Source organism: Argiope bruennichi, chromosome 11 (genome assembly GCF_947563725.1).
Source record: "Argiope bruennichi chromosome 11, qqArgBrue1.1, whole genome shotgun sequence".
NCBI lineage: Eukaryota > Metazoa > Arthropoda > Arachnida > Araneae > Araneidae > Argiope > Argiope bruennichi.
In genome coordinates this window covers 34,788,715-34,815,403 of record NC_079161.1, presented here as the reverse complement: position 1 = coordinate 34,815,403, position 26,689 = coordinate 34,788,715, and the positions used below count along the sequence as shown (strand labels likewise).

Here is a 26,689-nt window from a genome sequence, read left to right as displayed (position 1 = left end):
CCAATATTGTCAGATTAAAAATGTTATAAGTCCAATAATGAAATTGAACAATAAAATTATCTTATAAAAAATCATGCAGACTTTATAAAAATAATAACAATCCTCAATATCGAAATGGAGTTGATGGAATAACCAAAATCAGAATGGTATTGATCAAATATCTTAAATATTTAACATAAAGTTAAATGAATGCATTAGTATAGTTAATTTCCTGAATCAAATGTAATTTCACATATTTAAATTCATAACATATTTTGCAGACAGCACTAGTAGCAATTTCATGGACATTTTCTTAAAATGTAAATTGAATATTTTTAGTTACAATCACTAAATTTTCACAAAGAGAATTTTTAAAAATTTTAATTTTATTTTATAGTTGGTTAATATTAGACTAATTAATATCCAATTTTATCAACCTAATGCTCTGCAGTGTAATTTAACTGTTAATTGGTATATTCAATTTTCAAGGGGGGAGGAAGCATTGAGCATAAAATAAAAAAGTAGCTAATAAGCTAAATAGAAATTAGACACACACACACGCACAAAAATAAAGCAAATAACTATTAATAAAGGTAGATTTAAAAATATAAAATCAGAAAATATTTCTAAAACAAGTTCTAACAATTTAATTAGTAATTTCTCAAAAAATTATCATGTATACTTGCACCTTATATTTAAAAAATAAAAAAACTATACATTAACAAGATAAAGCAAGAGTCTATAGCACATTAAAGTGTAAACAATAATACAAGAAAAAATAGTCAAAATGTGAATAATAATAAATATGTATATTAATATAATTAGGAGCCACTGACTGTTCAATTTATCCCCACTTATTGCTATATTATTCATTTAAGAATATCTTTAGAGATCAACAAAATAAAACTTTTATAAAAGCGAAGGATACATTGTTTCATTTTGAATAATTTTAAAGCAATAATATTAGTCAAACCCAAAAAATTGTTCGCTTCTGAAGCAAATTATTTTTATTTATAAAAATTCTTTCATGCTATGATTAACTGACCGCATGAAATATTCCCATAATATTATCATAAGAATAAATAAAATCTAGTTTGTGCCTTATTTTGACATTCTGATTAACTGTTTTATACAGTTTTTAAACTTGCTATTACAAATACAAAAGAAAACAAACAAAAAAATGTTTTAATATTTGTGTTTAGAATATGAATTAATTTACAAATGAATGTCTCGTGTAATATCAAAATATTTTATGAGATAAATTAATAAAAGAACTAGGAACAAATGTAAATTGCCCTCAAGCATGGATTCTAGTTGGTAGAACCAGATAACAGAATTTTAACAATATATACTCTTCATTTCACAACTTCATAATTTAACAACACATTCACAAAAGTTCTAACAGAACTTGCATAGATTTAACAACTTTACACTTTAAATTTCTTTCATATATAAGATTTATTTTTTAAAAATCAGTATATTTTATTTCTATTCAAGTATCATTTTTCACTTCAATACCATTTATTCTAGAATTAGTTTTAAAATGCAGATCACAATCTACAATTGAATTAATCGTACCTAGAAATTGTAGAAAAATCTATTAATACAAAAAGTAAACTGCTACAAATATTTTGTGTATATATTTATTACATTTAGCCCTTGAATATTCTAACTCTTTTGTTTCTGTTTTTTTTTTAAATCAAATATAAAAAGTTTAAAAGTAGTTGTAATTCTTGGAATAATTTTTTCCCATAATTTTTATCCTTTCAACATTCATAAGATATATAGTAATTCCTTTTAAAAGTGCATTTAAAAACATGGATTGGGAATTCTTACTTCTATTACAAATAAAATTCAGTAATAATTTAGACAAAAGATAGTTTAATGCAGGTTGGGCACAAACTGATTAAGCAAAAGCAATGCAAAGCAAGTTATTTAATATATTTATTCAGCGTAATATGTGAACATACATATTTAATATAGTGAAATGAACTAACTTTTTTCACATATATTTTACATGACTACTCACAATTATTAAGAATCTATCTAATCAGAAAATGAATTCTAAAAATGCTAACGATGTTCTTAACTATCAAACCAAGTTCAGTGCAAATAGCACATCTAAGGAGCACTTTCCTGATATAACCAACAGAAATTTCAGTATATTTGCATAGTAGAATGAATTTCATGACACTACTGACAGCATTCCACTAATTAAAAATAGTCTATTTTCCTTATTATAAAAAAAAGGAAGTTATTTGCATTTCAAATGGATCTGGATTTAAAACCACCTAAGACTATCCAACTATTTTAAAAACTGATAAGCTACTGAAGTATCTTATTAATTAAAATTTGGCAAATTATAAAATTCGTCAATTTATTTGTGACCATCCTGTACAGAATATTAATTTTTCAAAGAATGAGAAATTTTGAAATAAAATTTTCACCAAAAAAAACAACAAACAGGTTGCAAAACTGATATTTATAAACTATTCGTAATATCTATGTTCCCACTTGGAAATATTTTCAATGATTAAAGTACATACAATACTTTAATCATTTTGCTTTAGCTAGCCAGCTAAAGTATATGCAATACTCTTGCTTGCTTGCTAAATCTAATATATTCATTTTTCATCACTACAAATAAATATTTTATTTTTCTATGCATAGCTATTTCATACATAAAATAAATTAAAATAATTAAATTTTCAAAGAAATAATACAAAATGCCAGTTACACTGTTTCATTCACTTTACTAGATTTACTGATAAATAATGTAAACTATGGACGAGTTTTTTTTTTTTCTCCAGGTAAATAGCAATATTATAATATCAATAAAAGTTAGCCTTACACAAATATCTAAAAAGCTGTCTACACATGCAGATCATTATCTTCCAATAAGTTAAAAGAAAAAGGGGGAAAAATGTTAAAGAACAGAACAAGGGCACAACCTTCCAGGCCACTGTGCTTCTTTATCTGTCAAGGGAACATACACAACTCCCATAAGAGAAGTTTTCCTAACTGTTCCATCAGGAAGTTTTTCTACTTGTTCTAACATCTGATTGTGACCTTCTCTGCCAACAGGAACAATTAGTTTGCCACCAATTTTTAACTGATTCACTAACTACAAAAAGAAAAGAAAAAAATTATTTTTCTCTCATGGTTGGAGAATGATAAAAGTAATATACAAAATGTCTGTAATGCAACTCAGATTATTAGATTGAGCTACATAAGATTCTTAAGCAATAATAATAATAAATAAATTCAAAATAAATTTCGTAGTGGAATTAATAACAGGAAAAGAAAGAATCTGCAAAAATTTGTTACTTCAAATGTCATCAATAAGAGAAAATACTTGAAACTGTATTTAAAGAGGACTACCTATACACTAATAAACAATAATTTAAGCTTTAGAATAATTTTTTTTAAAACTATGAATATAGAATGATGGCTATTTTAAAATAAACCACAATTTTGAATTATGATCATAAAATGGCAACAACATCAGAGTCAGCATCTCTCTTCCAATTTGTGTTTTAAATCAACTAGTGGGTGAATATTTGAACTTCAACCGATTTAATCTTAATGTTCTGTTCGGGTCTATATGATCCGAAATAAAATGTATACCTTCATAAAAATATATATAAAAATACATATTTTCATGAAACTTCTTGACATCTTTGGTAAATACTATATCCTCCTAGAGAGATTTAAGTTTATTCTTATTTTGAAGGAATATTTTTCAATTTATATCTAATGTATCAGTCAGGTCAATATGACCTAATGCAAAAAAAAAAAAAAAAAAAAAAAAACATTTATTTTTACTCATAAATGTTCAGTTTTGTTTCGAATAATTCAAAGAAAAAAATAATAGTTTCTGTAATTTATCCATTTTTGAAACCCGTTTCAATGACATATATTTTTGGTCACATGACAAGAGAGAGCGTGCAAGGTCCAAAAATTGATACAATTGGCAAGGGGGCAATCTCTTTGCTCTTATGGTAATGTTTATTTTTTCTGCTGTGTTTCACTTTTTGATACACTATAAAAGAGTTGTGCCTGCGAATGCGAGAGAAAAAATGGTGAAGTCACGCAGAAATTTGAGTCACGCTAATATAGCTAAACTAATAGAAGCTTCTGACAGCGAAGAAGCATCGGAGTATGAAAAATCATTCAAGTGACGAAATTGAGAGTGAAAGTTTTGACAACGATTTTGATACCGATATTCAACAAATGAACTATGAAGGGAGTATTCAGTCCAAGAATCATGAAATAAAGTGGAAGTTGGATCTGCTGCCACATTCTTCTCGATCAACCACTGCTAATATTATAAAAACTACTCCAGGGGTCACAAGAAAGGCAACGGCAAGGATAACAGACGTAAAAAGTGCATTTGAGGTAATATTCAATTCTACAATTGAAAAAGAAATCATAAATATGACTAATATTGAAGAAGAAAGTGTTTATGAAAGAAAGTGGAAAATATTGAAAGTAAAACTTTTCAAGGATATATTAGATTATATTTTTTAACTGATGCTTATAAATCATACGGAGAATCAACAAAAAACTTATGGGATAAAGAAACTGGCAGAAATATATTTCTTGCAACAATGTCCCTCGAAACATTTTGCACCATATAGAGAGTTATTCGTTTGATAATAAATCCCCTCAACAAGAAAGAAGAAATTTAGATAAATTAACTGCAATGCGAGATATCTGGGAAAAGTGGATAGAAATTCTACCAAAATTATATAATCTGAATGAAAATATTACTGTAGATGAACAATTAGTAGGATTTCGAGATTGGTGTCCTTTCAAAAAGTATATTATATATATATATATATATATATATATATATATATATATATACACACATACATACCAAGTAAGTCATCTAAATATGGGATCAAAATATGGACTTTATGTGACAGTAAAACTTCATATTTACTGAAAACACAAATTTACACTGGAAAAGAAGAAGGGTGAAAGCCACAGAAAAATCAGGCAATGCGAGAAGTGTGTGATCTTACTCATGGGTATCTGGGACACAATATTACATGTGATAATTTTTTTCACATCTTACAACTTAGAACAACTTCTAAAATGGAAAATGACTATGCTTGGCATCATTAGAGAAAATAAATCTGAACTTCCTGAACAAAAATGCCAAATAAAGAAATTCACAGCTCCTTATTTTATTTTACAGAAGACACAATAGTTGTAAACTACATCCAAAAAAAGAAAAAAAAAATGTTATTCTTATGAGCCCTTTGCATCATTACAAAGAAGTTAGCAACAGATCTGACAAAGTACCATTAATGATCTTAGATTATAATTCAACAAAAGAGGCTGTTAACAGATACTCTTGATCAACTTTTAAACACATACACTTCTAAAAGAAAAACAAATTGTTGGCCCATGATTGTATTCTATAACATGCTTGATATTTCTGCGTACAATGCATTTGTTCTATGGACTTCAATACATAGTGAATGGAATGAAAACAAATTGACAAAACGAAGACTATTTTTGGAAGAACTAGGAAATCGCACATTTTTACACGCATTGAAGCAAGGCCATACCTACGAAGAAGTGTAGACTCAATAAGAACTGTAAAACGAATACAGAGAAAAAGGGGAAACGTACCATCGGGATCTGCTGAGAATACTTCATTATGTCTCAAACGTCCAAGCTCTGTCTGTCAAGCAATGGCAGTAAAACTAATATGTTATGCTGTATTGTAAGAATCACATTCACAAATCTCATGTAAAATATTGTTCAAATTGTAAAAATAAAAGTAAATTTCAATTTCGAATATTTTTCTGTTTATTTTTAGAGGTGCTTTATATTATTAGATCTATTTTTAAACATATATTACTATTGTTTAAACCATTTCTTAAATGAAACTATCAATTACTGCAAGAAAGGTTAGTTCCCGAGTCAGGTCATATTGAGCCGAATGCTACATACGTGAAGCAAATACGAACAGAACAGCAGGGTTAATATCCCTAATTCCAACATAAACAATCCCATATACATAAAGAATATTTCAAGGAATCAAATCATGACCATTTGATTCCAAAACCAAAACTTAACCACTTTGACCTCTCAATTCTAAAACCTGCGGATAATGAAGCTGGGATTTAAATAATAGCAAGCTTCAAAAATAATCAAATAACAAGATATATTAAAATAACCCTATTGACTAACCTCAAAATCCACATAAGCTATTAAAAATCATGTAGACTTCAGACCATCATAATATTGATACACCAGCAAAAAGAGCTGTACGAGTTGGAAATTCATGTTATTAAAAATAATCTCTGAAATTTACTTGCAGGGAAATTACTCCATGGAATCTGGTCGACATGCAGTTCCATAGAATAATGGTAAAGAAGGAGATTATCCAAATGCAAATTCATTCAGCAACACCAACAGTAATATGGATTATAAAGACAAGTATACAATACATATAGACTAAGAGAACCAGCTAAACACAGTTGTTAAAATATTGCAATATGAATTATTTATGAAATAGCCTTAGACTCTTCAATCTAAAATAGATGCTACTCACTGAGAATTTAGAACTTATTAACTTAAATAAAGACCTTCTATCAATGAATCAGGCTTGATTGATTAGTATTAAAAAGCAAGGAAATGGGAATGATTTGAAGTTACTAAGGCTCAGAACCTCAATAGCTCAGAAGAGATCACAGTTTATGATAAATTTTTAATCACATAAGAAGATTAGCAGTTGAAAATACTGTACAAAGAATACAGAATGTAGTCTGTAAGAATGATAATTGCATTGAGAGAAGTCAGTACAAAATGAATATACTCATTGAAAAATGCTTTCATTTCAATGCATTTTCATTATTTGTCAATTTTTTGAATTTCTTTTGATACCACATTACAAAACAACAAATTACAAATTATTCTACAGATTTCTTCCTTCTTTATCACATAAGTTCTAATCATTTTGGTGCTATTCTAGTTAATAGATATTTTTACAAGTAATTTTGAGTGTAGGTAGTTTATAAAATGCATGTCAAAAGACATTCATATATTTTTACTATATTTTTTTTAAAAAACTAAATACATCAGGAAAAGTCTTGTTTATTTTTAATTTTACTCGAGTATCCTAACATTTCTAATAAAAAAAATTTCATAAAATATAAAATCAGGTGTAAATATAAAATATAAAATAATTTAAACAGTGAAGAGGATCATTGAAAATAATGGAATACAAAACAATTATAAAAAATATTAATTGACAAAACTTTTTAAAAATAAAATGATAATGATAATGATAAAATGATAATAAATGACCATGATAAAACTATAATTCTTAAATATAAACACAGGAAGTTAGATGAAATAAATAACTCTTAAATGATTCAGTTAAAAAAAAGACTTTCTACAGTTATGTTTTACAAAATACTAAATAATTACTAATTTTTTTAAAATTTTTTTAGTGAAGATGAAAATTTTAATACCTCTTGGGGTAATTCAGGAGCTGCTGCACCAACATGGATAGCATCATAAGGAGCATCATCAGGGTATCCAAGTCGACCATCACCAACTTAAAATATTAAGTTAAAATGCCAATTATCAAAAAAGACTAAACCATCAACAGAAATTCAGTCCATATATTTAAAAAAAATCAAAAATTTTCAAAAACATAGATAAAAAAATCTAAACAAAATATTGCCATAGGCAAAATTGCAATTCACGAAGTAATTTTACAATATATATGAAAAACAATTTCATAAAAGATCATATTTGATATTATAGAAATGAATAAAGTATCAAATACATAAGTTGTAATAAAAAATCAGTGAAGAAGCATAATTTATTTTGTATATGATAAAAAAAAAAAGATTTTAAATTTAATATTCATAAGCTTTCATATAATTTAATAAAAATACTTCAATGTAAAAATCACTTCATTTATGCATACGTGAATTTACAAACACTGAATAGTCAAAATTAAAACTTCCAACTCATAGTCCTGCAGAATTATAACATGAAATTTAGAAAATATTCTAGATCACATGCTCAAGATGTATTAAAAGAAAGAAAAAATTAGAATTAAAAATCACCAATAAGTAGCAATTCAGTGCAAAAAAAAAAAAAAAAAAAAAAAAAAAAACCATTCTACAAAGTTTCTGTAAGAGTCCTAAGGTTCTACACAACCCATTCCATTCATAAAACAATGTGTTCTACAGTGGAATGCAATCAATTTCATTGATTCCATAACAGCATGTCAAATAATGCTGTTATTTAATTGGCACAAATCTGCAACAATATAATGAATCAAAAATCAAATGGATTGCTGCCATTTCAATAATTTCATATCCTAATCAGGGAACTTGCTCTCTCCAGCAGTTTCTTTTCCCTTAACTCCCCCCCCCCAAATGGGATAGGAGAAAGGTTACAAGTTTCCTTCATTCTGAGTATCAATGCCACTGATTTGAGATTGATTATAGAATCCATTATTTGCCCCCGTTTTCACTACCTTTCTAAAAATGAAGGCAAATCTTTAACATACCAATTTACATTTCTATATTTTCAAGCATTTGTATATTAAACATTGTGAGAATCCGTTGTGCAGTTGTGAAGCATATCACATTTCAAATGTACATAATTTCAATATTATAGATACAGAGAAATGAGAATAAAAATTGCTTACAATGCAATGAAAAGGGCCTACACAATTTTAACGGTATAAAGGTGAATAAACAAAATTAAGTAAAACAACTGTTACAGAACAAACTTGGCAAATATATTATTATTTTCGTATAATTATGCCATATGAAATGACAAATAGCAATTAACTTCAGAAATCAAAACACTGATGCGTAAAAAATGTAGAAACTGAAAATGTAAATTATTTTCTTCTGTTTAAAGTAACTTAAAATTAAGTCATTAAAAATTATAAAACATTTTATGCAATATTTTATTTTCTATATGTATTTATGTATGTATTTTATTTTCTATATGTAATATTTAATTATTTAGTATTACATATTTTGAATATCACTAACAATTTTCTCATTAATACTGGTGAAAAATTCAAACTGTAATGATGCTTCCAATGAAAAGTCAAATCTGATATCAGCTACATTTTTTTTTTTAATTTCCAAATGACAACCATGCATGAAATGAGTAATATAAGGCAATAATCAAAAGGATAAACAAATTTACAAAAGAAAAACATATATGTGGCATAGAAAATAAATGCTTTTATTTAACGTTTAATAAAATATGCTATTAAATGCTGACAATAAGCGTTATTTGAATTTCCATCACACTTTCTGTTTAATTTTATATTAAAAAGCCAGAAGGCAGTTATAAGAAAGCTGGACAGCACAGGTGGGTTTTTTTCTCCTCCTTTTACAGATTAGATGTCTTTCCATGGTTACATATCTTGTCAATGCAATTAACTATATAATCTATCTTAATATTTTTTCTTAATTCCTACCTCCGTGAAATGTACTTATAATCTTATCTTTACTGACTTTGAAAATAAAATAGTTCAGTTAAAAATATTGTTGTTGGAATAACTTTCATTGAGTACAAAAATGTCATTTATTTTTAAAACAATTAAAAATTAACAGGTAAATAATTTAGATATCAAATATCCTAGCTAATATCCAATAGTAAACATTCTGTTGGGATGAAGCGAGCGGACTATTTTTCTTGCATAGGAATATCTGTGTGACTATGCTTCTGCCGCTTCATTCTGGCACCATTACTCCCACGAACAAAATGCTGTGTGCATAATTGTCAATGCCTGTGTTCTTTTCTTTTCGTTTTCTATGTCCAATAAATGTGCTGTCTTCAAAAACCATGCTAAGATTATTGAAAAGTAAAAACACATTCAATAACATGCAATAGGATACAAACATTAGAATTCAATAAAGCAGAAATTTTGATTAAAAGTTTTTTTTACTTTGTATAAAAGAAAATACTGATTTATTATTGTACTGCAAAGGAAGCCGTAAATTGGAGCAATTAATTGATAATGAATAAAAAACTAGTAATGATATGTTACAAAGCTTCTACAATCAGATAAAATTTAAAAGTTGAAGCATGGTACTATTAATGTTACTAGTTATTGATGAATTAAGGGATGGCTTATCTATTTCAAGCATTAATAACAAACACTGGCACCACCAGTTTTCTGGATTTCAGCTCCTTCATGTCTACATAGGGTTTTTTTTTTTTTTTTTTTTTTGTAAAAACAATTTGTAACTTCAATGAAAGTATTTACTGTGTACACAATAAAGTGGATAGATTAAAAAAAAAAAACACCTTTAATTTACTGTATATACATTAAACATAACATTTTAATGTTAACAATGCATATGGAAAATTTTGTTCATCAGAGATGAATTCACTAGAAGACTTCTCATATTAATAATTTATCTTCAAAAAATCACATCAAATGAAATTTCATATTTTGAATTACATTTTTGAATATCATCAGTAAACTGAGTCTATTTAACAATAACAACACTTGCATGCAAATATATAGCACTGATAAAGACATAATATTTTGAAAGATGAATAATCTCTTTTAGATAAGTTTTTAACAAAGACATATCTACTCTTATATTCAGAATTTATCAGAGTTATAAATATTATATAATTTTTACTTACCAATTAATTTTAATCTTCCACTTTCCAAAAGACCAGGCTGGTCTTTCTTAACATTTTCAATTGACATATTAACTAACTGATCAATATGATCAATTCCTACTGCCAAGCCTTGCTCACCTACCTAAAAAAAGAGATTTAAAAGTTACAGATTATTGAAAAATTTGCTTATTACAAAAGAGATTCTTAATAGTGTGGTACATTATAATCATGCAGTGTTTTTTTTTATAACAAATTTGTCACTTTTTGCAAGCTGGAATAATTTATAAATTGGCCAAAAATAAAATAGTCATTCCAAAGCTGCCACCTTCTGCATATGATTGTTTCTAAGATAATGAAACAACTATATTTCAGCTTTATATAATGTTGCTATTGCATGTTAAAACTGGTTCGAAAACAATCTTATTGCACTACTGAAATAGTCTGAAAAAAGACCAGACCTTAACCCAATCACAAAACTTGACAACAATAAACTCAACAATAAAACCTAATAAATTGAAGACATAATCCAGTTTTAATATCATCAGGGGTGTTTGTGGGACCCCAAAAAATCCCCTGAAACTTTTACGGACTTACTACCGGCATTTTGGAGTTTCGAGAAGGGGGGGGGGAATGAAAAATTACAATTATGAAGTATTGAATGACCTAATTATAAAAGTTCAATGAATTACTTTTTTTGCAAAATTAATAACCATAAATTTTCAAACATATAAACTACTACATTTTATGCAAATATTTTAAATTACCTGAATTAATTCTTTTAAAAAAAAATTATCTAATTTCTGCTGCTTTTTTTTATTTTCTGATGTTTGTGGGCTTGTCTTTCTTTTGTGGTGAACTTCATAATTGCAGGAAGGTTGACTTTTATTTTCCTCATTTACAGTTGAAGAAATTTCCTCGAGAACAGCACATGCAGAGGTAGAAGCAGTTTGCTTTTCTACTAATGTAGAAGGTTTTTCAGAGACTTTTATAGGTGACTCATCTGAAATCCATGTTTTTAAGTCCTCTTGATATGTTTTCCAACTTCTGTTCATATTCAGTAAGAGATCTTTGTGAATTGGATTTTTTGAGCCATATTTTTCACATGAGGTTTCTTTAGAAGCCATTACATCATATTTAATAGTCTGCACTGCATCTAGGGAATCAATCTTAAGAGAGGTTCTATAGTCAGTGACAAGTGTATCCATTAAGTTGAATGCACTTTCCACTAATGGGCCATGGAAGCAGCTAAGGCAGGCTTTGACCAATTTAGCCAATGTAGGATATAATCATTTGTGAAATCATCTTTTAAATTAAAAACTTTAGACCAATATTTATCAATTGTACACTTGACTTGATTTCCACTTTGATCAGATGTGTAGAGCATTTCTTTGGTGATATCAATATCACTCTGGTATAACCTTATTTCAGCTTCTACTTTTGACTTTTCATTATCACTAAAAATATGGGACATAAAAGATGATAATTTTTCAAAAGCTAATATTGTACTGGTTTTACCTCTTAGCTCTGGATCTAATGCTGTAAAACTAATTAGATATGAATTTTTAAGGGGTAATTTCTGTTTCATATGCTGAAATTTCAAAGTGAAATTCTCTTGCATACATAAATAAAAAAAATATTTCAATAAGCGAAACGAAAAATTTACACGTGCATCAATAAATGAAACGAAAATTTTACACAGCGGAGAAAGAAAAGTTGCGAAGCGATCAATGACAAATAGCTAATACGGCGAAAAATCCCCCTTCTCTACTTATTGGCGCCACGCCAGGAGAGATAAGACCTTTGAACCCAGAGTCACGTTATCGCACATCTGGTCGAACGAAGTCTCTCCCTTTTTTTTCTGCCGCGCCTACTTGCCGAAAAGAGTCCAGAAGAGAATGTCCGAGAACCGGGGGAATGAGTCATAACTCGCAATAAGGAAAGAAAAAAAAAGTTTTTTCCCCTTTTTCACGCATTATCACTGCCTTTGGAGAAAGAATGGAAAAGTTTTCACCACTCACGCTGACCTTGCGTTTTCTGATTTCAAAGCAAACAAAATTATCCAGATCAAAATAAATAATTCATTATTATTCCTACTTCCTTTTGAACTACGATCCCCGGAATTCCGGGGTTTCCCCGGAGCACAAACACCCCTGTATCATATAATAATTCCTGAGAAATTGAAACTGAGATGAACAAATAATGCATTGCGAAGCATAATTAATATTAAAGATTACCTGACTAAGTATTAAGAAGTTTTGTATAAGTCATCATTTCTATGCTTCCAGTTTATTTCCCTTTTAAGTGTTGATTCAATATAAATATTCCTTATGAAAACAGTTTTATTAAATTTTAAGTTAAATTGCCTTTAAAATTTTACAACTTTGCAGTATTAGCAAAATAGCTGTTATAAGTAATCAAATCTCAAAAAATGTGTTATTTCTGAAAGGTTTCAACAATGTTTGCTAATACTATAATAAAACTGCTGCAATTTTAGGATAAGCAAAACAGGATATATGTTGAAAAATAAAGATCTGTAGAAAAATATGCTTCCATTATACGGAGACAAAATATTTACATCAATTTGTCTACATACAGTTATCAATAATAAAGATGAAAAATCTGTCTATTGGGGACAACAGAGCAGATTCTTATTTAACTAAGAATTCAAGAATTCACAAATTTTGTACAAGCATATTTTAAATGTAAAAGGGGTGTACCTCAGAACCAGTCTTTTTTCAAATTTTCATAATCTGAAATCAAGCAAAATTTTGGTATTTGGCTTACTTTATTAGAAAGCTTTTATTTGAAAGCCTAAAATTTAAAAATCAAAAATAATTTTTAATTTTATGCTAATATTTTTTCTAATAAATAACAAAATTAGGTTTGTTTAATAAATTAAAATAAATACTATTAGCTTTTGTCAATAAAATTTCCAAGTTTTATTAACATAACTTAATATTTTAATTAATAAGATAGACAAACCAACTGGTCTCTGAAAACTTAATATTCAACAAAAATAGAAATTTGTTACATATGGTAATACTTTGCAACTTCAATTACAAGTATGTTTTAATTAATGTTTTATGAATCATCCAATTAAAAGGCTTAATAATAAAAAATTAATTTAATATTTTTCAGAATTACAACAATGACAATAAATATCCAATTACAAAATGCTTGAGCAATGTGAAAATATAAAAGATGGAGAATTATCAGAATAAAATATATCATAATGAGCAAATACTAACAAATTATAAAAATCTTTTTTAAATGATACTATATTAACCTTTTTTTAATTTAAATAATTCTTATAATTTCTGATTTTATTTCAACTATAATTTTGGAGGCTTGTAGATGCATTTTCCTCTGCAGCAGATTTTTGAAAGTACGAAAAGAAGTGGATGAAAAAATAACTATGAAGATTTGTCTTTTTAATATCTACTCATTTTATGGGATATAAGGATATATTTTCAATTATGATCTATATTCTAAAGTGCCTTACAGATTTTCACATTCAAACGAATGTACTTATGATTTATTTGAATTGTTTTCTATGGTATATTGGTTGATTTGATTCTGTTTTTAGAATTTATCTACATACCGTTTTGATTTTTCATATATTGTTTTCACTTCCTTTTTAATTCAAAATGAATAAAATACAGAAAGATATACAAACATAATTGATACAAATTTCTAAGAATATAGATTAAATTACTTTTTACTTTTTTAAAAGTCAAAATATTTTAAATATAATAAAGATCGATATTTTTTAACCAGTGCATTTATGACAGTTGATTTGGAATTTTTCAAGATATTCTGAAATAGAAATATATAAAAAAAACATTAAAAGTTTACGATTTTAAAATCCCTCTATTGCCCAACCTTCATACAGTTGAAACACAAGTTAATAAAAAAATTAATCACAGGAAAAGGAAGATTTTTCCCATCAACAAATATTTTAAGATCAATATTAGAAGAAAAGTTATATTAATTCTGCAACAATTTCAATACCTTTATATAATTTCCCCCTACTATAAAATCATTCCCGATTTTCAGAATGTTAGCTTTTCATAAACTAAACTAAATTTAAGTTGAATTTTTCTCAATTGTTAAAGATTTTATACTTCATATTTATTTCAATTATGGCTTACACTCACAGCAAGTAGCATTTTTAAAACAAGAAGTGTCAATATCAAAAAAACAAAATGGCATAATTTTGAAGATTAAACAGGTTTTTTTTTAAATTATCCAAGATAGGGGAAAAAAAAAAAAAAAAAAAAAAAAAAACATTTCTTCAAAATGGATTAACTTAGAAAATGAAATACCTATAATTTTAGATAGTAATAAAGTGCAAAGTGTTTTTTTCTTTCTTCCATTGTCAACTCGTGTAATTTCAATAAAATCAGTTATTCATATATTACATAAAGATATTACAACAAAATTTTAAAATTTTGCAATTATTCAAAATTACTTAAAATAAGTACCATAAGAAAAGTCACCAACCTTTTAAAAAAAATTATACTTTAAAACTAACAATAGAATTTTTCACTAACCTAATACACATATTAAAGAAAAATTTACCATAAAAATATGCATCAGGGTATTTCATGCTCTAAATTATCAAAGCAGTGCTATAATATTTCATTATATACAATCAATATGCTAAATACCTTCAATAAAGTAACAAAAATTTAAATCCTTTATAATTCAGAAGATATTATAAACGATTTGATTTTGTGAAATTTGATAAAAAAAATAGCATCTTCAAATTAAATGAGGTAATTATAAAATAGAACATTAATTGGGAAAAATAAAAATTGGCAAACTTGATGTTTTACCATCAAAGCCATACAAGCAGTAAGGTAGCCACTTCCAGAACCAACATCCAAGGCCCTTGCTCCTTCATACAAGTTGTCCTTCAATAATTCTAAAGCGTGAGCATGCTAAAATTACAAAATTTATTATTCAGTAATCTAATGAGAAAAATAACATTTCTATATATATATATATATATATATATATATATACCAAGTTTTAAATGTTTTTTCTTCTTTCTTTTGACATTTTGGCAATTAGCAATATTTTACTAAATAAACACTCTATCTTAGGAAAAGTAAATAAATAAGTCTTTTCACATTCAGTCAATAGTAATCATTATCTTGAATGCAATTGCAAAAAAATACTTGTATGGCATAAATAAAATATTCATCAATTTAAGCAGAGAAATATGCATAAAGATCAATTGATTTATAATACAGTTAGGAGCACTTAGACCATTTTAGAGTACATTTGGTTACTTCTGATAAAAAATATCAAACATTAGAAAATGAAGCAATATTTTATAATATCAAAATCAGCAAAAAAATCAATTTATGTGTCACAATTGTCACATTTCTTTCTGCAACTTTAGTTTTATAATATTAAAATTACAGTCTAGTCTTTGATGTGACACATTGATGTTTATATGTCATACTCATAAAAAACATGATTTGTTATTTAAAATTTTCTACAAAAAAAAAAAAAAATTGAGCCTAGAACTGCCATATTTGGCAAGCAGCTATTTCTCAATAAACATGAGGGAGTTCATCAAAAGCTATCAATAAATGTAAGAAACTGAAACAGAAGTTGCTACATATTCTCATTATTGTGATAGAATGGATAGTATAACAAAGAATATGTAGTGAAACCAGACACAAAAATTATACTAAAAATAGAAAGAATAATTCTAATGTAAATACAAGCACTAGTTCACTCCATCATATATTTATAGTAACAGTATCATTCTCAGTTTCAATTCTGATAGATAATGTCCCGAGCAGTTACAAATTATATAACTCTAATTTGGGGTTCACCCAATTAGACACTTGGGCAACAAAGTACTTAACAAGAAAAGGTTTTCAAAATGTTAATTGGGAATTAATTTAAATGTTAAGGCTTTCCTCTGTAACTTCAATACATATCATTCAAAAACTATTTTTATGCAACTTTCAGTCATTCCGATTTTATTATAATTTTTCCTTAAAATTAAATAATTTTAAAACAATGTTTTTATATTTTTATATTTTACAACAATACTTTTCATGGTTGTAGTTATTTCCTTTACACACTGCAATAAAATTAAATATTTTTTCTGCTTATATCATACTATAATTTAAAAAAAAATGTTTAAAAAAATTTAAAGACAGACAAATTGAACCTAAAAAGTTATTATGCTACTGGTCAAATTAACAGCTGCAATCTCTGTCTCCCTTTTAAATTCTTTTTAAAACTTTAAAAAAAAAATATTTAATCTAAAATTCATGGAAATATAACATAATAAGATTTATTATACCTTTCAATAATTTTACCAATTAAGAAAAATGCTACTTAAAATTTCAGCAGCCACATTAAATCAACTATTATATCTAAGAAAACAAATAACAGCCAAACTTTAAAATAAAAAACCTGTGGTTCATATGATTTTTAAGAAGGTAAATGTAATTTCCGTCAGGAAGATAATTGGACAAATAATCTGACAGTTATAAGTTTTTCCTAAAAAGGTATATTGTAACTTTAAGAAAAGATTATGAGCACTTTCATCCATATGTGTAAAAGGAATGGACAGTACCAAAAAAGGCACATATCAAAAGAGTTTGAGACTAATGCAGAACTGAATGCACATCTGAACAGATGCGAGAAGAGGCCACATTAATATTTTCTCTAGAGATATTAAGAATGGTTTGTTTCCATCTTTTGAGTTATGATTTTATCCCTTAAATAAAATCATAACTCAAAATCCTACATTTAAAAACAAATATAAATCCCTTTATAAAATGCTAAAAAAAGTAATACTTTTCAAAGTATTTCAATTTACTTCACAGAAATGCAACAGTTAAATACTGATAAGCATAAAAGCACCATACCATATGTGGAGCACTGATAGTAACAGCATAGCCTATGCCTTGTGGAGAGTCAGCATATGGATTGTTTTTGCAATAATTTCCTCTGTCAACTGACATCATAACACGCTCAACTTTAGGATCTTTAATGATGCCATTCCCTAACAGACAAAAATGCTTCATAAATATTTGGTCAGCATTAATTATAAAATCAAAGTTTTAAAAATGTTTAGGTATAAAAATGAAAAACTTTTATAAAATAGTTTTTAAAAAGTATAACAAATTTTCTTTTTGAAAAATAAAAAGTACTTCACAAAAACAACTTTGAATTGCAAAAATTAAATTTAAATCAAATGTACTTATTTGTGAATAATAATATACACAATTATATAACACTTATATTAAACATGGGGGGGGGGGAGATTGCTTGGAAAGAAAACACGTTGAACATTATTCATATCACTTTAATTCAACAAACAGTTCAATAATAGGAGAAAGCACCTTAAAAAATTAACTCAAAAGAATAAAGAAATTCAAATTTAAGAAAAGAAATGCTATGTTTGTGATTTTTATTACATTATTGTAAAAAAAAAAAAAATTAAACATTCTTTTCTTGCATTCAATGAAATTCGAATCAGAAAATTTTATTCAAATAGTTCCAATGCGACATTTTGTAAGGCAAGCACATGAGAGTTGATTTGACGGGGCGCCTAGCCCTGGCAGAGACTTATCCCCGGTAGTAATTATTCAATTGTTTAGAGTGCATGACGATCATTCTGTTACAGTGATCGTTTTTGATGTGGTCAGGATCTGAAGTGAAGACCTGGTGGAGGCATTTTATAAGGCAAGCCTTTAAAACAATTTAATGGCTAGGATTCCAGTTAATTTATTTGAGTAGTTTAAAGCATTAAATAATTCCTAGGTAGTAATTGTTCAAATTAGAAAACTTCAATTAGATACTGAACAATTATTAATTTTCTTAGGTGTTTAACTTAACCAGTTAAAAGCTATGCTTAAAATATTATGCTGAAACATTTAAGGTAAAAAAAATTTAAAATAAGATAGTCAATAAAAAATAATTAACAGAATAATACCAAATAACTGAAAAATCTATATCAAGCATATCTACCTGAAAGCTACTATGAAAAATATATCAAGCATGTAAATTAGAAGGAGAAGCACATATCTGGTCTTTTTTTTTCTAACAAAAACTTTAGATCTAATACTATGTTAAATATATAATCTAATCTCTGAATCTAACATAGAGTATATATTAACAAATTAAAATCTTCTAAAAGTTGCATTTTTCTTGTAACATCCAATTATGAATTTAACAAGCCTTGCTGACAGGCATACAAAATTGCACACTCAACTTCACTCGATTTTGTCTCCAGACACAAAATACACAATTTTGAATAATTTCATTTACATCTGATTCAGCGATTGAGAAATTGATGGGGGAGAGGGAATAAACCAGAAAGATTTAAATTCTTACAAACTTAGTTCAGTTGCTACAAGTTAGGAAAAGTCATATATGAAATGATAGTATTTTGTCAAGGGTGAAACTGTAGTGATTTACAATAATTTGTTTCATGAAGTTTAATCTGCGAAAAAAATATTAATAAGGAAGAAAAATCCACCTTCACAGGTTGCAATTTACAAAAAAAATTATTCAAGTTTACTATGAATAATATAAAGAAAATAGCCTTTAAAAAAAACTCATAATGATGAAAGAAAGATCCCCTCAACAGAAATAAATCCTAAAGTACACATTATTTATGAATGAAAAATCTTTTAATTTTAAAAACTATAAAAATGATTTTAAGTATAAAACTCATTAAATTATAACTTTTATGATTAGATAATTTGTCATTTTCATTAAGATGGGACAAAAATCATAATTTAAATATTTACATACTTCTTCAATTTCATATATTAGTTATATAAAAAAATTTAAAAAGAGCTAATTTATTTAATAATAATATCACAAGAAACAAAAATACAAATATAAATTAATAATATGACAATTTAAAATATATAATTTAATGACTATTTTTAAAATATTAATCATATGATAAAAAAATTAGCAGTTTCAAATAATTAAAAAATATATAATTTATTGAACAAAACTGTGAAGGCAAATTTATTTTTGAACTTAATAAAAATTATAACATTTAATACTTAATAAAAAATTTAAACATTTTAAATACTAAGTAATAATAATTTTTTAACTATTATTTATTGTTCATGGTCTAGGTGGATTCAAAAAACATTTACAGATATGATTTTGCAAAATCCTCATATTCCAAGGATTTCACAAATATGATTTTTAAAAAAGTGTACAAAAAGTTATTCAAAATAAAATGTAAATTTTAAAAAAGAATCTACCATAATTATTAATATCTCAAACAAATTACATATTGCTTGTTAAGACATATTGCTTTCATGCTTGAAAAGTGAAAAACAGCTTTAATTATTTCATTTTATTTATTTCACTTTATAAAGTCTAATTTCATCTTGTGGCTTCACAAAAAAAAGAAATTCCCTGAATTTATTTTCAAATGATTTCAAAATAAACAAAAAGCTTACTTTTTAAATTTAGAATAAGTTCTGCATTATTTTTTCCATGAGAACGCCAAGCCATGTGTGCAGGGAAAATAAGATTTAGCAAAGCTACTCGAAAAACTAGATGAGCTTTCTTTGAAAACATTTACATAACTTGGATGCCATAAGACTGCAAATCCTATAAATAAATTAAAAAACACTGAATTACAAAAAAAGAAAAATATCTACCTGTAGAATTTTCTAGAAGTAAGATAAAGTTTCAAGATATTGCAATAGTTATACAAGTTTGAAGTATGAAACTATTTAATACTTCAAATTAAATAATAAATAAAATAATGGAATAAAGAGAAGTTAATAAAATACAACATAAATTTACATAACCTGAATGTCACAACATAAAAAATACCACATATAAAAAATAAAAACACTGTATTATCAAAACATCACAAATGCATATACAGGTAGAATGTTCTAGAATAACATGAAAGTCTATAGCAATACAATAAATAATACAAGTCTTCAATTACTATTCAATTCTTATTTGATTTTTCAAATTACAAAAGAAAAGAAAATGATAAAAAGAAATAGAATGAAGAAATATTAATAAAATACATACGATATTCGAAAGCCACTCCAACAATTCTTGCTACATATGTGAAAATTAATTATTTCTATTCAAAAGATTTAATCACTAGATAATGTATAAATAGTGTTACAACTTAAATGATAACATTCAAAATAAATTTGAGAAATTTCCCCATAGGTAAATGGCAGGAACTCTACATTTATTAGCCCCTTCATATTCTCAAAATAAAAAATATAATAAGTGAAATCATTTTCTACAATTTTATTTTAAAACTTATCATTAAGAACTTAATATATGGATACCATAAGAAAATGATTAAATTTTAATAATCTAGATGTTATGTACACTGTTGATGAAGCAAGATATATTTTAAGTTTCTAGATTAATAAATTCTTTGTTACATTCTACTGATGAATATTTTAAATATGCGTCACTAAACAGCTTAAGAACATTCTTTACTTTAACAGAAAGAAAAAATTCCTGTAAGCAATATTTTATGTCAATACATGTTCATAAACATATGTAAGGCTTGAATCAAATACTTAAAAGATGTCTACACCAAAAAGTTTTGCTAACCACACTGTATTTTCAAATGTCAATAAATAATAATAACAAACAAATCACTTCCTAAAGCTCAATCCTGGCCTCATTAAAAAAAGAGGGTATATTTGGAAATTATCGTTTTTAAATATTTAAAAGTCAATTTTAAAAACTTCAAGAAATGAAGGAAAATACAAATCCGAAATACTTAATATTCGTGTTTTATTAATGCTATTGAAGAAATATAAACAGGCATACATATGCATATATCATTCATATTTCCCATTACAGAAATTATGCATGACAGTTTTCCAGTTTTCTCAAATTAGAGTTACAATCAGCTGACATTCAACAGTACGAATATTTTTATTTATTTCCACTCAAAGATAAATGAAAAAGATGGCAAATGCTTTAAAAACAAATTAATCAATGAAAGTTCAAAACGTGTTGCAGTTTGTTTCATTTTTAAATAATTAATATTTAATAAAGTACAACAACATTTACTGGATTCAAAATTACGTCAGATGTTTCAGTGAAGTTACTGTAGTATCATATTACAAATTAAGAAATACAATTTAAATCCTCGAAATATTTAAACAAGAAAATATAAACTCGGTTTTTTTTATGACACTAATCATTAGAAAATTATAAATTGAAATGCATAATTCAGAATCAATAAAACTACTGCACTTACTACACCCTCCAATAAATATCTTCAACTAAAAACAAAAATGAACCAAATAAGATTAAAGCTTTTAATTTGGATAGAATCTCTTTGACCAAAGTAGCTAAGTTTATCAAAATACTGGACCGATAATTTTAGTATAAGAGAACAAAAATTAAATAATTCTGGAAAAATCACATTCGCAGACAAATCCAAATTCGGTTGACGAAACGGGAACTATACTGTTTAGCTGTAACTTGCCTACTTCTTAAAAATGCATGCGCGTTGTTGATGCTGATTTGTGCAGCATTGTTACTTACAATAATTTTGCAATAATTCTAGGAAACTTCACACAAAAGATATAAAGACATTATGTGAGATTTTAATGTACAAACTACAAATGCATTAAGCTCAATCACCTCTTCTTTACTGCTGAGAAAAGCAAATAATCTGAAACATTTCAGCAGTTTCGAATGAAATTATTGAGGAACGCATTCTAGCAAAAAAATTAGGGAGGGAAAAAAAATGCCTTTTTATTAGAAAAGCTTACTATAAATACTTGCATAGGATCTAGAAATTCTTTGAAACAGGAAACTATCAACAAAAACGGTTGAACCTTAATAATTAAATAATTGTTACATTTCATGTAAATAAAATAAGACAACAATATTGAGCTTAAATGCGTACGCTATTTCCAATAACTGGTGGTAAATCAAAATTATCTTTCAGAACAAGGTATTTACAATTAGAATTAAGTTATTTTTAGTTACCACAATGTCTCGCTTCTGTGATTCTTGCTTCCACCATATCGTTGGTAGCAGTGTCCGTTTTGTGATCGGAATGACGAATTTTTAAGGCATTCATTTAATTTGATACTCTATTTTAATTGGTACTTCGATTCATTGGAAAAATGCGGAAAATTTTACAAATTCCTTTCTATAAGTAAATTATTAATTTTATTATACGTAACTGGTTTGGGAAGCTTGGATTATTGAATTAATACTTCACATAATCAGTTGTGTTTAATAACTAAAGATCACATCAATATAAATAATCGATTCATTTTCATATATTGCTCTCCACCAAAATCAATTTACAGCTTATATTTTATAAAAGATAAATGCGTCACACTGGGTTATGAGCAGGCATCGCTTCCTCCCATACTATCATCGCCCATTCTCGGGAAGACCTGGGTTATGTGAAGTTGTACAACTAAAGTAACGTCAACCCATTCATATGAGATTTTTAAAAATCATAAAATGTAAAGCCTTTAAAACAGAATATCATCAAAATTACTTTAACAATTATTTTTTCATTTGCTAGATTAATTTGATTTTTTATATTAATTAATATATCCTCTTTTAATTACTTCTTTTTCTTTTGTTTGTTACAATGCCTCTACTACAGTTGGATAAATAACAAACTCATTTATATTAAATTGGGTTTTCTATTAGCTCTTTTTCTTTAAGTGTAGACTTGGAATAATTTAATTTCAAGGTTGTTCTGAAATTAATAAGGTATTTATTCCCAATAGATTTTACAGAAATTTCTGCATTGAGAAATGTAATAGTAATATTTTCCATTAATTTTACGATTTAAGTGGTATGAAATAATCTACTTAATCCTGAAGCATATTTTGTATTATCTTAATGTATTAATGTAATTTAACCCTTTCTTTTATCTGTCATTCTCTATTCATATATCACAGTCATTTCTGATTTAAACAGAATTTAACAAAATTTTTCAACCAATGGGTCAAAAAAAAAAAAAAAAAAAATTATTTTTAACAAATACTGCTCTTCTAGTAAATATAAAATATTGTTGTTAATCATTACTAAATTATTTAATACACAATCAGTCGGACCTCAACAATATGTTAATCTGTGTGATGTAAATTAGCATACTTAAAAAATGGTCTTATATTAAATTGTTGAACAATAGAATAAATAATAAATTATATTCCGATAAAAATGAAAAGACTAGTTAACTTATGTAAATGATATACTGTCATCTTAATTGGCCCAAATTTTTAAGAGTACCTACTTTCACCTAAATTCTAGTTTTATTTTCCACTTATTAAAAATTACTTACTAGTACCATTCCCTTTGCACTGCATATATGATTTGGAAAGTTATATAATCTTGTTACCATTTAAAAAAAATCGACATAAAAAGAGATAAATTTAATTTTCTTTATATGAAATAAAGAAGTTATTTTTCTTACTTTAACTAAGGTAGGTTTGGACTTTTCATATTATGCTAAAGTACCTGCTACAAAACATGTCTAATATCTTAATAGTTCAATATAACAGCAACATAATGAAATAATTTTTACAAATAAAAATGTTAAATATTTATTTTTTCACACTATATCACAGAAATGCATAGATAACATTATAAATAATTAGTAGAATTTTTTTTCCACTTGATAACTAAATGTTCAAAGTCTTTATAACACAGAATAAAAAAGTTATTGACATATGATTAAATAATTTTTCAAAGTTACATGCCATCTCTCTCTCTCTCTATATATATATATATATATAATATAAAAGAATACTGAAATTAAAATTAAACTGTGAATACGGATTTAAATATTAAAATATGTTAAGACATTTATGCTCATACACCATGGCATTGATGTATTTTTATGATCAGATATAATACTAGGGTAGATATCTCAAAACAATATTAAACTTAATATATATATATATAATAATTGTCTGAATATTAATTAATTTCCATATCACAGGTATACATTGTTATTACATGCATATACAAAAAAATATGTTGCTTTTGATAATATTCTATTTTTGATGAAACTAGAAGTGCTTTTAATTCTGAAGATACTTATTCAGAAACTAAAAAAGTGTACTTCTTTATTATAGTGACTTCCGAGATATCCTGGTGATATATATCAAGAACTTAAGCAAAAAAGTAACATTCATTTTACAGAATTATAGAACATTTTGGTGAGATTTCACTATCATCTTGGAGATGTATTTTGTTGCTTGGCAACTTAATCTCATGGATCACTATAATAAAGAAATTCTCCGAACAATGGTCTCAATATATATATATATATATAATTGAATAGCTATTACATGAAAAGTAAATTAGTTGTTGTCAAACAGAAGAAATGGTTGACAATTGACTGTAATTTGTCAGCCTCTGATGATGAAAAACAATGAAATTCTCATAATATGTCATTGTTTAATTCAGCATATTCTCTCAATTTATCAATTGCAATTATTTTTAAATTATGTTTCACATGTATAGCTTATGAAAAATATTCTCCACAACTGAAATTCAGTGTTCCTCTCTCTTAGTCTTAATAATATTTTCTTCAGAACTGAGTCAAGACAGAGTTTAATTCATAAATCAAACCTATTAATCCATTATGTAAATGATATACAGTCGTATAATTAATCTATTTATATGGATTATGCCCTCTGTCCCATATTAATGGTAGTAGCTGACAAATTTAAATTCCCCCATAATAATAACAAAAGAAAATAAATATAAAACATAAAATTTACTATTAAAAAACTAGATTAAATTAAGCAGTGAATTAAAAATATCACTTCACATTTTTATTTTATATTAAAATTATTGCTTCTAATTTTTATCTTCAATGTTTAGATTATTTCTGGCTTTTCTTTTTTTCAATAATTTTGTTGCTCCGTTTTTAACTTGTAGGTAGGATTCCTTGGCAGCAAAGATTTGCTTTCTTATTCTTTTCTGTAAGAAAAGGTTTAATTATACTTGAAATTCATGTTATGAATTGCCCTTTTTACCAAAATTTTTGTACATTTAGGAACTTTAATGGCTGAGGTACCAATCATTATCTTTTTTGATAAGAGGAATAAAAGAGAATATAAATTCTTCAAATTTATTTCCATAATTTCTGCATTTATCTCCACCTATTTTTTAAAAGAATCAACTTTAGCATAAGATTCACCATGGAAATTATTTTCAGAAGCAAATTCTTGTTAGAGTCATTGTGTTGCATTTAAACTGTTTTACAAATAACATACGTATAACTTTCTGCAATTTCTCACTTTTCTTTTGGCACATCATAAACTGGACAGTCATAACTTTTTTAATTCCCCCCCTTTTTTTTTCATTATACTTTTATAATGAGTTGATATCTAGCCAAAATAAACAATTGACTGTGATCAGCAGATGAAATTAGAAAAATTATATGTTATAATAATTCAGTTAATCTAAAAATTGAAAGATGTGATGGAACATTGATTTTGATTGCAGAGTTAGCAATTTCGTATTAGAATGCAACTTAAGCTGCATTTTTTAATAATTGTCAATTAAATGTTCACTTGCTATTACTATTATAGAGCAGAAGGAGTAAGAAATTTTGAAGTATTTTAATAATTGTTTATGTAATATTTATTGAAGGTGTGCTTGCCTTTGTTATACATCATATTTGAAAAATCACCTTCATACAATCTAAACAGAAGAGATATTCAAGATTAACAAGCATTTGAATGGGAGGAGGCAACTAAAGAAATGAAACTATATCAACAAAAATGACAATCAAGCAAATTGAAAAAAATTACAAAGAATTTTACCACAGACAAAACAAAATCTATAAAGTGGCATGAATCTTTGTTACAATTTAGATAAACAATTTTTTTGCTATCTCAAAATCAGGATTAAAAGAGAAAAATATACATATAATCTGATAAAAGAAAAATTATAAAAACATCAAATAAATTAAAAATTATGTTTTTCTTAATTTAATACACTTCAGAATTAAAAATTAATGATAAACGATTAAATTTTCCAGCATTTATTATAACTTTTTCTTTTTTAT

At 26.3% G+C, this 26,689-nt stretch overlaps 1 protein-coding gene across 4 annotated transcripts in view; it reads right to left on the bottom strand.

Moving 5' to 3' along the window:
• LOC129956983 (protein-L-isoaspartate(D-aspartate) O-methyltransferase-like) overlaps window positions 1–22,107 on the bottom strand; it is a 33,543-nt gene extending 11,436 nt beyond the window's left edge. For 3 of the 4 annotated variants that reach the window (XM_056069071.1, XM_056069075.1, XM_056069072.1), the window contains exons 1-7: window positions 21,887–22,107; window positions 20,091–20,244; window positions 17,526–17,662; window positions 15,462–15,566; window positions 10,645–10,765; window positions 7,476–7,561; window positions 2,931–3,103 (exon numbers count right to left, since the gene is read on the bottom strand). In XM_056069071.1, coding sequence (XP_055925046.1) covers window positions 2,931–3,103; window positions 7,476–7,561; window positions 10,645–10,765; window positions 15,462–15,566; window positions 17,526–17,662; window positions 20,091–20,211 — 743 coding nt within the window. In that variant the 5' untranslated portion in view covers window positions 20,212–20,244; window positions 21,887–22,107. The remainder of the gene's footprint in view (window positions 1–2,930; window positions 3,104–7,475; window positions 7,562–10,644; window positions 10,766–15,461; window positions 15,567–17,525; window positions 17,663–20,090; window positions 20,245–21,886) is intronic. The other variant, XM_056069073.1, reaches the window with a different exon arrangement.
• Window positions 22,108–26,689: the final 4,582 nt, after the last annotated feature.